Source organism: Micropterus dolomieu, linkage group LG20, assembly GCF_021292245.1.
Source record: "Micropterus dolomieu isolate WLL.071019.BEF.003 ecotype Adirondacks linkage group LG20, ASM2129224v1, whole genome shotgun sequence".
NCBI lineage: Eukaryota > Metazoa > Chordata > Actinopteri > Centrarchiformes > Centrarchidae > Micropterus > Micropterus dolomieu.
The window spans coordinates 2931088-2944862 of NC_060169.1; the positions used below are offsets into that span (position 1 = coordinate 2931088).

The 13775-nt window shown below is 39.2% G+C and overlaps 1 protein-coding gene across 8 annotated transcripts in view; it reads right to left on the minus strand.

Annotated features, from left to right (window-relative positions):
- The window catches only part of LOC123959159 (multiple epidermal growth factor-like domains protein 11), a 119204-nt gene that overhangs the window by 31724 nt on the left and 73705 nt on the right, over positions 1-13775 (minus strand). For all 8 annotated transcript variants that reach the window (XR_006822238.1, XM_046033066.1, XM_046033073.1 and 5 more), the window contains 4 exons: positions 12644-12807; positions 12334-12436; positions 6787-6933; positions 3107-3241 (listed from right to left, as the gene is read on the minus strand). Coding sequence is in view for 7 of the 8 variants with exons in the window: in XM_046033066.1 (XP_045889022.1) it covers positions 3107-3241; positions 6787-6933; positions 12334-12436; positions 12644-12807 (549 nt within the window). In the remaining variant the exon portion in view is untranslated. The remainder of the gene's footprint in view (positions 1-3106; positions 3242-6786; positions 6934-12333; positions 12437-12643; positions 12808-13775) is intronic.

A 13775-nucleotide genomic window follows, 5' to 3' on the forward strand; every position in this document is an offset into this window, starting at 1 on the left:
ACAACAACAGAAAGATACCGACATGCACTTTGTGTTGAAAATTAGCGGGGACATAAGGGCTCAGATTAGGGGTGTGACGATATACTTAGCTCCCGAGTTGTGGCGACGCACCATATTGGTGTCACAAGAACGAGATGTGATGATAATTTAACAGTATTTAATAGAAATCGGCAAAGCTGAAATATATGAGTTGGGGGGTCTGGAGGTCCTCCTCCAGGAAGTTTTGAGCATTAAACACTTAATTACCTGCATTCTGGAGACATTTTTCTCTTCTGCCTTTCCAACATCAATTTATGATGAAAATGTTTTTATTTATGTAAAAGGAAACACAAAAATCTATAAGTATTACAGAATCTAATGCAGTGCAGCTCTCAGGCATTCTATGTTGTCACCTTTTGCAGAAAGGTGAGGAGTTTGCCTGTGATAGTGTACACATGTTGAGTTAGCTTGTTACGGCAGAAAATTGTGTCCTCTTACACTTAATCTTTTATGCTTGTTCTTTTACTATTATTACTATTATTGTTATGTCTTATGGATATATATGTATTGTGTATTTTATTTTTAACGTTTCCTTCTTTTTACTCCTTGTGTTTGTCTGTCCACATTTACCAGGGTTTAGGTCAGAGTTGTGAGATTGTTTTGGTGTTTTTCTTTCTTGTTGTTCCTCTCCTCGGCTTGAATGTGCATTCAAGGCCGAGAGAGGAACTCTGTTCCCCAAAACATAGAAACCCAGACTGTGTAAATGATAATGCATCCCTTAGCTTGGGGCCAGACGTTAGTGACTGTCCCAGGAGACAGAACCTCTGGCTCAGCTGATTTGTGTTGTAGTACTTCTGTTTATTCAATTTTTTTCTTAATAAATTCTTAAAAGTCAACCTTTTTTTGTAACTCAGTTATTTGCGCAACTAACCAGGAATATCATCATTTTCCACGACAGCTTTTAAATGAGGGGATTTGTTTTTGTTCTGTTTAGGTTTCTACTGTAGGTAAGTAGCTAAGAGGACATTTCTTGGACAGTTTCCACTTGAAAAAGAACATTGATTTCTTCATTAAAGCAGTGAAATCCCTTTTTGTCTCAGTTAATAGTTAACTCTTACACACACACACACACACACGATGCGTCTTTTCTTCTGAGATGCAACAGACCCTTTGAGGGTTTACCAGTCAATAACATCATTAGCTTGTACAAAAGGGTATCAAACATTGAGAGAACAGGGATGGAGAGGGACTGGCTCTTCAGGCGGTTAAAAGCCCCCTTGCTGGACATCTGATTTATCAAGGCTTGCTCACTTATCTATGGGCCTGCTCAAAGATGCAGCGGCCAGCAGAATGGCTAATGTAGGACAGGGCATAACTAAGGCCGTCTTCATGTTTAATGATGATGAATATTTCACAGCACACTCCTCCACTGTCTCTATTTAAAATTCGACTTGGCAACGAACCGTGGGCCAGCTGCCTTCATAGGAGAATTAACACCTGTTTAACCTGCAGAGGAGCTAAACCATACTGAAATAATGATGTACAGGAGGAACCGACAAAAAGATTATTCAGATAAAATGAAGAGGTGGGAGAAGTTGTAAAAAAGGGATGCAGGATAAGCTTAATTTTTTTTCTTTTTCATTACCTACATTTTCTAATGAAATGTAGACTTTCAAAGGCTTTACTTTGAATGCATGGCTTCACTTTCTTTAAGTTAGACGCCACGGTTTTACCAAAAAAAGGTTGTGTAAATGAAGATATCAAGAGAGGCTGACAGCAGAGGTTAAACTGTATATGAGGTGTGTTTCGAACTGTTTCTAGATAATCTAACTTCGAGTGGCTGGGAAAAGTGTGAGACGGTGTATTAAATGAGATGTGAATAAGATCAATCCTGCGCCAACTTTCAATTGATCAACTATAAAATAAAGTGATATTGGTCTCTGTCTGGAGCACATGCTCAAACAGTAATCTTGCAGGCTCATTGTCACACTGTGTGAGATGGGTCTAAAAATATGTCTCTCTGTCCAGTATCACTTTTGAGGCATGTTAGATTGTGCCATGTACGTCTGGGGAAACAAAAAATAGAAGAACACCTGCGTCATCCACCTGCATTGCTGTCAAGCTTTAGCCGCAGCTCGGACACGGTTATTTAAAACTTAAAACTGGTTCTTACAACATCACGTCAGTCAAAGTAAGCAATTTCTTGTCGTATTTACATTGTTTGGTTTGTAAATTTGTTTTGTGTTTATTTACAGTGCAAGACAAGTGATTAACAAGAAGACGCATATGAGACATGACAAGGAGAGAAACAAACAACATCATAAAGGGATGGAAATACAGAAATGCTTAAGTAACACACAGGAGTTACCTGAATAAAATTAAACACACGACACACAGGTGCAGGTGTACTGTGCATGTCTGTATAGGAGTCATGTGTGTAAGGATACAAGGGGAAGAGAGAGCCTGTCAGATTTTTGATGCAGGCCGTCTTTAGTTGCCACATCTCTAAATTGGCAGTCGGCGGACGTCTCACAGTGCGATGCGCGCACAGCACTGACGGTTTAAAAACACAGCCCTGTTGCAAAGGGTATGTTGGCTGTGCTGTAAGCTGCAGCGAGGAGTATGTTGTGTGAAAGTCTGCCTGAGCTAGCTTACAGACTTCACTCCGCTTTACGTCCTGTGGATTTATAAGCCCTGAAATCACTGAAAACTTTGCTGTCTAAAAGGAGGCTTTGTTTGGTTTGTTGTGATCACAGCAGTGTAAAGTTGAAGACACTAGATTTACACATAAATATCAGTTTACTACTACTCAGCAGGATTTAGTGTCTTTGGAGCTCGACCCAACACATTAAACATCTGTGATGTGGAAGGTATTTTTATGCAGCTGTATTTTAAACAACCACAAAACACTTTTCATTTCAGTTTCATTTCTATTCTCTTGGATCAGTGCACATTTTCATTTACAATATTTAAGAAACTTCCAGACTAAATCTTAAAGGCTTTTGCATTGGTGAACAGTGCAACAGTTTATGTTTCCTACTGCAACGATAAAAATAAAACCAACAGTTTTAAAGGAGGCACACAAACAAAGGGAAAGCAGCTGGAACTGAAGAAAACGTAGACTGACCTTGATTACAGAGGGAGCCGAAGAAGCCAGAGAGACATTCACAATGGCCGGTGATGTGGTGACACGCCCCATCACTGTGGATACACTGAGGACACGACTGGCTGCAACGATGGCCGTAGAAACCAGGCGAACATGCTGCAGAGGACACACACACAAACACACTTTGTGAGGACCAAAATGCCGTACCACATAAGTTAAAAGTTTGAGGTTTAAAGTAGTCATATTATGCTCATTTTCAGGTTCAAAATCTTATTTAGGGGTTGTACCAGAACAGGTTTACATGGTTTAATTTTCAAAAAACACTATATTTTTTGTCATACTGCACGTTGCTGCAGCTCCTCTTTTCACCCTGTGTTGAAGGCTTCGTTTTAGCTATGGAGTGATACATCTTGTCTCTAAATGATCTTTGTTGGGAGTTGCACATGCACAGTTCCTAGTTAAGGACTACTAGCCAATCAGAAGCAGAGTAGGGCGGGTCAATGAGAAGCCGGTAAACAGCTCGGGTTCAGCCGTACGTGTTGCAGACCAGCTCGGCAACACGGACTGGAGCGAGAGTTTCAGAGCGGCGAGTTATTAATCTGTATCCATAAAGTTTTAACTGAGCTCTGTCTCTACATCACAGGAACAACTTCATGTCCACTGACTGCCTGGAGGGTAGCTCGTGTTTGGAAGGGAGAGGAGAGCTGTGTGCTGCAGCTCGCTGTTTTCCACCGGTGTGAGAGCGTGACTAGCCGCTTGGCGAGCGTTATGACGCGCACTTTGCTGTGTCGTCACAGGGATGAAAGGGAAGCGGCTGGACTACAAAAGAGCTGTTTTCAGTGGGAGATGGGAACTCCCTTTGGGCTGGACTTTGAGCTTTTTCACTTTGCAAACCTGTTACATGCACAAAAAAGATATATAAACTCAATAAGGGAGAGGGGGAAAGCCAAACAAGCATAATATGACCTCTTTAAGACTTGATTTTAGCGGTAGAGTTAGAATTGGGTTAAGGTTAGGGGTTAGGGACTAGGGAATGCATTATGTCAATGATGGGTCCCTATAAAGATAGTGACACAAGGGTGTGTGTGTGTGTGATAGAGAGAAAAGTCAATGTCTGAGTCTGAGGGAAACTTCTGATTAGTTTACTGATTAGTTCTTTGATCATTCTAATAATGGATTTCATGGTCCGCTTGGACCTTATTTAAACTACGTTTTTAAACTTCCACATTTATGAAAGCTTAATATCAGCTGTGTCCACCATACCTATATATCTGTGTGTGTGCGTGCATGCAACAGTGCGTCTATAAATGTGTCTCCCTGAACACTGTCTCCTCTCTGGGGTCAACCCGCTGGCTGTATTAGCTTTGCTTTCTGTTTTCCTTCCACCACAGATCCTCTCTCATACGTCTTCCTACGGCCCTTAATTTGCTTTAATTGATGTTACTCTAAGTGGTGAGACAAGCCGTCGCAGGCTCGTCTACCGCTTCTTTCAAGCTACAGGATTTTCCTAATTAAGATAATTGCCTTAACTGTGAACCGAGAGCCCTTATATTTATCACCGTGATGCAGGGAGAAGCAGAGGAAAGCTGGTGTGTGTTATATACACACATATCAACAGAAAGCTGTCAGACAGACACACTCCTTGTATTCAGACTGCGAGAAACATCAACAAGTCGCCTCTGACTTTATTTCAAGCAGGCTGTACAATACATGATATACAGTTCCCAGTAAGGAATATAACTAAATATAGGAGATAATGTGAGGACAACCAGTGGAACCTCAGACTGATAAATAATTGTACAAATTATCAAATTATTATTATTTTGATCGTTTGATATTTTAGTAATTGTTTTGTTTTTACATTTGATACGGACTTCTTTTTTAAATTTTTATTTATTTTTTAATCAATTAATTACTTTTAATTTTTTTTGTCTATTAATATACACACGTTACTGTTTTATTTATTTATTTATTTTATTAGAATTTTTAATATATATTTCTTTTAAAACACACACACACACACAAACGCTTACTGTTTTATTTATTTATTTTATTTAAATCTTTAATATATTTAAATTTTTCTAACACACACACACACACACGATTTAATTACTTGTTAAATGAAAGTATGGGGTTGATTGTTCTTATGTAGTTTGTATGATGCTTTGGCAATATTGTTGTTACACATTCATGCCAATAAAGCTAATTTGAATTGAATTAATGTCAAAAACACTAAACTTAAAGAAGGTTTGCATTAGGGATGGGTATCGCTACTCGATACCTTTATTGTATCGACCGAAACAGCCCAGTATCAAGTAGAATCGAAACTTCTCCAGTCAAACCGGCACTTCAATCGATACTTTTTGTAACCACATTGCGGCAAAAAATTACTATTTGTATTGTTTGCTTGCAGCCAAACATTCAAGCAACACACCGAAAGAAAGAGAAGATGTGCCTGCACCATTAACTGTATGAAAAAAGGCCGAGTTCACGTGTGATTTTAATGGCCGCTCACCTTCGGCTGCGGTCTCAGGCATGTTCGTCACTGTTGCAGGTTTCTCACCACAAGCATGGCTTTCCGTTGGTTTCATCTTCTGGTATCATTTAACACGTCTCTGTACATTTTTATTTGCTGGTCACATCACTTGTCACTGATTGGTCGATGCGTTCCATCACATCAATTAAAGGCTTTTGTGGCGCAGCAGCGATCAGCTGATTTTACTCACAGAGCCTCCGGCTGCGGCTGCTTCAGGTGTAGCTGGTTTGATCAGCTGGATGTGCAGCCTCTCTTTACTCTGTTTGTATCTTTAGTGTAGTTTAGTGACTTGTTTAAACAGACTCCCTTCTCGTTTTATACTTGTATAAATATATAATACATAATTTTTAATTTATTAATACTTTTGTCAGTTTCAAGTTATTTCAGGGATGTCGGGTTTTCTTTCTTTAACGGAAGGGTACCAACAATTTTGTCCAAGTCTATATGTATTAAAAACTGTACGTAATGTTTTATTTTATATGTTACCATATTTTAATATACACTTAATTATATGTTAAGTTCTGTGTGTGTAGCATGAAGGCACTCCAAACTTTGTGTTGTATAATGATAAATAAACAATCTTGTCCCTTGAAAGAATATCATATGTAATTATTTAAAAAAAAAGAGCACTGCTCATTTTATCGAATCACACACAAGCGTTCAGTCATAAACCTTCCTCAGACCAAATTTCATGCTGGTTTGTGGGCAAAAGCTTAAATGAAATTGTATGTGTGGAAGCTTGTATCTAAAAAAAAAAATATATATATACACATCTAACAAACTCTGAAAATCCCTGTTCGCACATTACATTGCAGTAAATTCCATTTAGACATTATGAAAAGTTTTGAAGATCCTTTCTCAACCTGTAAAGAAGCATGTAATCCTGCAACTGATCTGAAAGCAGGGAAACCATTACTTCATATTATTGATGCATGAACACGTTGCTGGTACAACAGTCTGACAGGTACCATTTTTCACAAACAGCACTTTTATGCCCAAACACATTTGAATGCTAATACTTTTAGAGATCAGATCATATAATTCAATTCACTTTCAATTGTGCTGTTGCAAATTTTAGTTTATCTCTCCCCACCTCACCACTGCCAGGGTAGTGTAAGTGCAGGATGTGTGAGATGAAATGTGCGTGCGTCAAATGTTTCATTACTTCTTCTGCAGTTAGTGCCGCGGTAGCCGGGAGCGCACACACAGGTGCCGTCCTCTGGGGAGCAGGAGCCTCTGTTCTCACAGGTGCAGCTGTAGGAGCAGTTGGGTCCCCAGCGTCCCTCCTCACACACACTATCACAATGGACACCTGCATATAACACACACACACACACACACACACACACACCTATTTAGTCTACATTAAAGCAAGAGGCTTTTTGTTCTTAGCAACCCAGCTTTTAAGTGAAGTGAAACTGACTCAGAAAGTTTCAGATATGTCACTTAAACCTGAAAAAGGAGAAGAGAGAATGATGCAGAAAAATGGAGTGGGGGGGGGGGGCATTAGCAAAAGGCATCTTTAGCACCTACTCAGACACTGAGTAAGCAGGGGAGGACTGAGTGTGAAGGAGAGGAGGGACGTGACAGATGAAAGACACAAAGAGACAAATCCCTCTATGCTCATCTCTCTGTTAAAGGATACGGCTGTAGATTTCTTATTGTCAACAAATCCTGTGAAAAGGCTCAAACCAACACTGAATTTATCTCCTAACAAGTTCTGCGTGTGTATCATATCCTGATATATCTTCCTCCTCTGAGCCATTGAGCTCCATTGTTGTCCAGAAACTATTAAAACCCATCAGGGAGCCTCACTGCTGCACTGGAAAACATACGCCTTCATCACCATGAACACGCACAGTGTAGTCAGGTTTGGGGAGTAATGGATTACATGTAAAGGCTTTATGTAATTAGGATACATAAAAACAGTAACTGTATTACGTTACAGCATGGGTGTCGTTAGGCCTATTTTAGGGGGCTGTAGCCACCCTAACGTGGTCCTAAGCTCCCCCCTAATAATAATTAAAAAATTGTTAAATTTAGATTTTTATTTTTACAGTGCAGTCATGTACTCACAAAAGAGAAGCAAGAACATTGATAAATACTATAGAATAATACAAATATAATAATTATTAAAAGAATCATTCTGGATTGTTTCCTCTGCTTCATAATTTAAATCCCAACCTGTGGTCGGGCACTAGGACCCTGAGGGAGGCTGCTTTTCATCGCTGCTCTACTAATACTCAGACATGGCGAAGGAAGACTGTTGAGTGATGCAGAATGAAACTGTAAGTTTCATAACATGAGACGTCTGCAGATCACGTCTATATATCGATGTCGACGTCTGTACGATGTGCAAATCAGGTTCAACATTTAGACGTCTGATTAGGACCCCTCTTAGACGTAGACATGCAGTTCAAAATCTGAACGAGATTTTTTTGGAAGTCAGGTGCAGGAAATCAACATGTGAAAATTTTAAAATAAACAAAAGAATGTATAAGTCATTAGCAGCATATTTATTAATATTGGAGCGAGAAAGAGAGAAAGCGAGAATTAGTGTTTGGTGTACTTAAGGCAAGCTGAATGAAATTAGATCGCTATCTAACAAATCTTTAAAAAAGTAGGAAATAATTAACGTTCAAAATAATGCACAAGCTAAACTTTGTGTACGACATCACCGTCTCTCTCAAACACAGTATCTGCTGTTATACAGACACCGGTACGGTAGTGGGCGGAATATACTTTTTAAAAGACGGTATTGCAATCCCGCCAAAAACAGACGAAGAAGATGACTCAAAACATTTTAGAATGCTTTTCCAAATCACAAACTCTTAAATAACATCAAGAATATAATTTGTCATTGATTGGCCAGATCCTGCCATAGTGGTGCAAAGCAAATCATGTAAAAACACACAGAGCAGACAACGCATCATTGATACTCTCTTGTCTTCATTTGCCTATTTAGCATTGAAGTAATCCAAAAGTAACCAAAAGTAATCAGGTTACATTAGTTTTATTTTGTGGTACTTAGATTACGTTACTGATTACATTTTTTATTATTTAGTAATTTGTAGTAAGTAATCCTAAAACTATGTATTTGTGAGCTGTTTTCACTAGGAACCGGTGGGCTTGGAGCCGAGAGCCACAGACAGAAAGTAAGAATGTATTGGGAGACGAAATAACACACTGTTAAATTTGGGCTTTTCATGGGATTTGTTTACAAAAAGAAAAATACAGAATATTGCCATCCTTATCTTTTAAGCACGCAGATCAAAATGGCTCCAAGAAAGAACAGAAGGCACTGACAGGAAGTAATAAATGTCAGTTACTGTAGAGCCGTAACTAATGATAATTTTCGTTTTCATCTTGTGATTAACTGAGTAATTGTTCATTTAAACGTCAGAAAAAAAGGACAAATGTCCATGTGCTTAGGTATTCGTGGTCTTGCCACACACTATTAGCCATGCTGGTCTGAGTATACACACCAATCAATCACTGACAATGACATTCAAAAAATATGCAAAGTACCGTATCAGTTTTCTCATCGACAGTGTGGGTCTCTAAACTGCGTTTGCACATGTACGAATAAATGTTAGTTTGCATGAACAAACATTTTAGGCAAAAAACCTAAATTTCCCAAATTCCGCCCGAGACTTTTTACCCTTTAATCATTCGCTGTAGTGTCTCCTTCTTTCATCAGTCTTGCATGTATGTGTAAGTGTCTGTGTGTGTCCTAAGAGGCAGGAGTCTGTCTACACAAAAGCTGGCATGCAGAATGGATCAGAGCCCTCACTGCTCACAGGGGACAGTCTACAGACTGCAGTGCCCAAGAGACTAACATTAAATTAATTCTTAGTTACACACACACACATCACAGGAATAAGCTTACTACCACATCTAAATATAGAAACAGACAGAAAGCGAAACAGACAGAGTAAGAATAGTGTATGTGCAAATACAGTACATCTCCCTCCTCATGTCTGGCTTGTCTGCAGCTCATTAGAAACTTTCTTTGACATAGAATATGAGAGAATATGAGAGTGGGGCACAGGCAGCCATTATAACTCAATTAATAAACTACCTCTGAGCCACAAAGCGGGTGAAAATCAGAAACTCTATTCGTTCGGCTGTGAAGTTAAAACAAAGGGAGGAAAAAGAGAGGTGGAGGATGAGAAGGTGGGGGCAGGATATTATGGAGCGCACCTAGTATTCATTTCCCAAGTGGCAGCAGCACTGAAATAAAATTTAAAAATCTGATTTGACTCAAGTAACATCAAGCTTCTGATCCTGCGTAGTCTAAAACAAATGAAGGAAAACACCGAAAAGTAACTGTGGTTTCCTCCTTTTTTTTTTTGCAGTGCTGCAAATATATTCATCGTTTCTTTCCTGGATTATTCCTTTTCATAAACATGTGCTGTGTCCCAATTCCATACTACATACTAATTCTTTCTTGGTTTTAAATATTTACTGTGCCAAAAATTCTGTATACTCAAAGATATCCGTATGCAGACTGATTTTGCTTGGACTTTGAGTGTGGAGTTTGGGGACACGATCACCACGATGCAGTTCTCAAAAGAAAAGAAGGAGGTACTCCCACTGGCTAAACAAAGTGTTGACAGTGGTGATCCAGAAACATTTTGCTTTCCCTTTGTTCATTTTACACTTGTGAAATTGGTAGAGGCTTTCTATGTGGCTGTTTGATCGTTCACTGGTGCACATCTATTTCCTGTTTTTTCATACTAACATTATTGCCACCTTTTGGGATGGCTATGTCCGACACTTTCTGTAACTTCATGCTTCATGCCACTTCATGCCGCGATTGGCCGGCTGTGTGGAGGTGAGAAAGGAGCCAGGGTCTGTATTTCTCTCTTGGCTCTCTTCTTTTTCACTTTTCATGTGAACAACTCAGTGCAACACTATGAATGTCTTCCAAGAGAGGCTGTCAAATTTATTTTACAGTTATCTCCGTATTTAAATTAGATTGCGCGTCCTCTTTCGTTATGATGGCCGGCTATTTTTCCCACCTTCAAGTGCAGCCGTTTTTGATTTGCGAGGTGGTCAGAGAACACATCGTATGAACTAGTTCTGTTTGACCATTATGGTGGCAGAACAATGGCGTTTAAGGTTAACAAGAATTGGATATGGTATGATAGTTGGCCACCCACTGATTTTAATGTAACTTGCTCACCAAGCACAAACTCCAACTCTGCTGCAGATTGTTTTCTTGCAGTCACACAGTCAACCACTAGGGGAAATTGGCAGCTTGTTAGACTGTACCTATCTGCATAAAACCAAGAGTTTTCTCACCCTTCATTTGATGGTCAGTCTTTTTAGATGAACCCCAGTTTTACTTTGATACACCAACACCAAGTGTTCAGACTGAAATTAGCACATAGCCCCCTCATTCTTGTCTAAAATTGACCTCAACAGCAGATGAATATCTGAAAGGATTACTCCAACAGAAAGTCAAAAATTCAAATCTGAATAAAAAGCAGTTTAATGTAGTTTTGTTCACCCACTGGGAACATAATGGATCACAGGAAAAGTCTATTATCTCACAGGACTAATTATCATCACCTTAACTCTAGTTACATAAACCTTCAGACAAACAAAAACATGTGTTTTCATGTCTTCTAAACTTTGATCTAAATATTCAATCAATATATTGAAGTTCATCTTATTACCAGTTTTCCCTCTGGCAGTAAATTAAAATGCCCTCTACATATTTATCAGATCGATCATCGCTCATCATGACTCTACTGATTGAAATAGGCGGGTTAAAGAAGCAGAGCTCCAACTTAAATATGACATTTATTAAAGTAAAAACAGTTTCAAAGAAAGAGGTGGAATGTCACTGCTGTGGTAAAATAAAAAAAACACACGGGACACAAGAATCTGAGCGCAAAGCCAGGTCTCACTTGAAAGGTGCTTTATATCTTTGGATACCTCTTGTGAAGCTGGATTATTGAACAGAGCTGGGCTGTCAAACTCATCCGAGCTTGAATCTCCACCAGTTTTAGAATTGTAAGTTTGATTTTTTTTTTGTGTGTCTTATTGATTTGTTGTCTCCATTCTTGTCATGGTGTCAGAGGCACCGCCTGCTTCTTCCTTCTGTTCAGCCTCAGACTCTTTTCCCTTCTTCCCCTGAGTGTGTCTGTGCTGGTGTTTCCCATGCCTGCTTCACTTGTCCTCTAAGCCCTCAATTCAGGGGCTGGATGTGGCTCATTAAGGTGTGTCCTCTGAAGGATGTACAGAACAGACTAAAGAGCAATTTATACCAGCGAATCGGTGTGTATTCGACGTTTGTTTATGTTTTTTTAACAGAAAGCAAACTTTTTGTTCAAGGCTATATGTATGGCATTATTATTAACATCAGTTACAATCATTCAAACTTGATGTCATGTCACTTGTCCATCTCATGGAATTAATACGCATCCCATTTACCAAATATAAGAATCCACACTGACCCTGAGAGACGCATGTTTAGACACAACCCACAACATTTTCTGACATTCTGAATGTGTGTTCAGACAGAACGCAATTGCGTTCAAAGAAAGATAAATGGAAGTAGTAGACGGAAATTAAATTAGTTCATTTGATCTCCTAACTTCATAAACTGTTTTTTACTTTACCATTTGAGTCTGTGGCTACGTGTGGGCCTTCATTCCCGTCACAGTGCTTATCAGTGCCAAACCATGGCTGCATAACTCACCTGTCCAACCTGCAAGACAGTGACAGAAGCCGGTCACTGGATCACAGCCATCAGCATTGACACAGTCACATCTCTCTCTGCAGTCCAGCCCGTATGATCCCTCCTAACAACAGCAAGAACACACCAGACCAAAATATATAAATGCACTTTAACTTAAAACTAAATAGTCTTTAAACTAATAACAAATTATATACTATGCAACATACTAGAGAAGAAGTATTAATTAATTTATTAAATCCAGACCCTTTCTGCAAAACATTGCTGCAGCTTTTGTCACGTGAAAGAACTAACGACTGCCACGAGCACTCACAGGACACGGTACGTCGCAGTATTCGTCCCTCCAGCCCGAGGAGCAGGTGCAGGTTCCGTTGACGGGATCGCAGGCCGCCCCGTTGGCACATTGACACGTCTGATTGCAGCTTAGTCCCCAAGTACCACTGGAGCAAGGGATAGAGCAGTCCACACCCTGCCAACCTGGACAGAGACAAAGTCCAAAGACCATCAGTCTACAGTCTTACTGTATTTTATGAGCATCCATGAAGCATCTTGGTTTTAGAAAAATAAAAATACTTATCACTTAAATCATTTATTGTTATTTCAATGTGGGTTTTAGACCAGGATTTCAATCAGTTATGATGACAAAGTGATTGATTTAATTAGTCGTACTTACTTAGAAACACGAGCAGTCACATGATTGGACAGGTTGAAAACGAGACTACAGTTTATCAACATTATCCAGATTATGTAAACCACTTTATTTGAGAGTAAAAGTTAAAGTGAACATACCCGAAACATTAATAATCCGTATTTGCAAGGACAATATTTGTTTACACACATCTATGGCAAGTACAGCAGGAAGCTGAAGCAGGAGATTAGTCTGTAGACTGTGACAGTTAGTTGGGTTATAATGTTCACCTTTGTGTTCGGCCACTCTTGGGGTTTGTTTAATTCCCGTTTGATCGTCTGACTGCTCAGGTTTCTGGATCTGTTTGACTTCCTATTTACAGTGTGGTGATAGGACTGATGGCCAGAACTAAGAAAATATGACCCAAGTTGTAGAAAACACAAATGATCCTTTACAAAACTGTGTATGAACTGTACACGCATCACTAAATTATAAGCAGATAACACTTTGATGTTGAGTCTTGATGTGGAAAGAGTTCTTGCTAGCTCATCGGGAGCTAGACAATATTCTGTGTATGAAGCATTTCAACCTTTTGACGAAAGTGTGTTATTCTAGTCCAGTTAATGTAAATCATTTTGTAATCTTTATTTAAATATTTGAAGTATCTAGATTTTATTCTATTTAGTGATTTTTATATCCTGTTTTTTCTTGCTTCTTCTTATAATGTGGACATACCGGGGGAGCCTGTTGGTCTGGGGGTTTAGGTGCAAATCACCAGGGACCTTTGCTGCACGTCAATGTCCATCTTTCCCCCTTT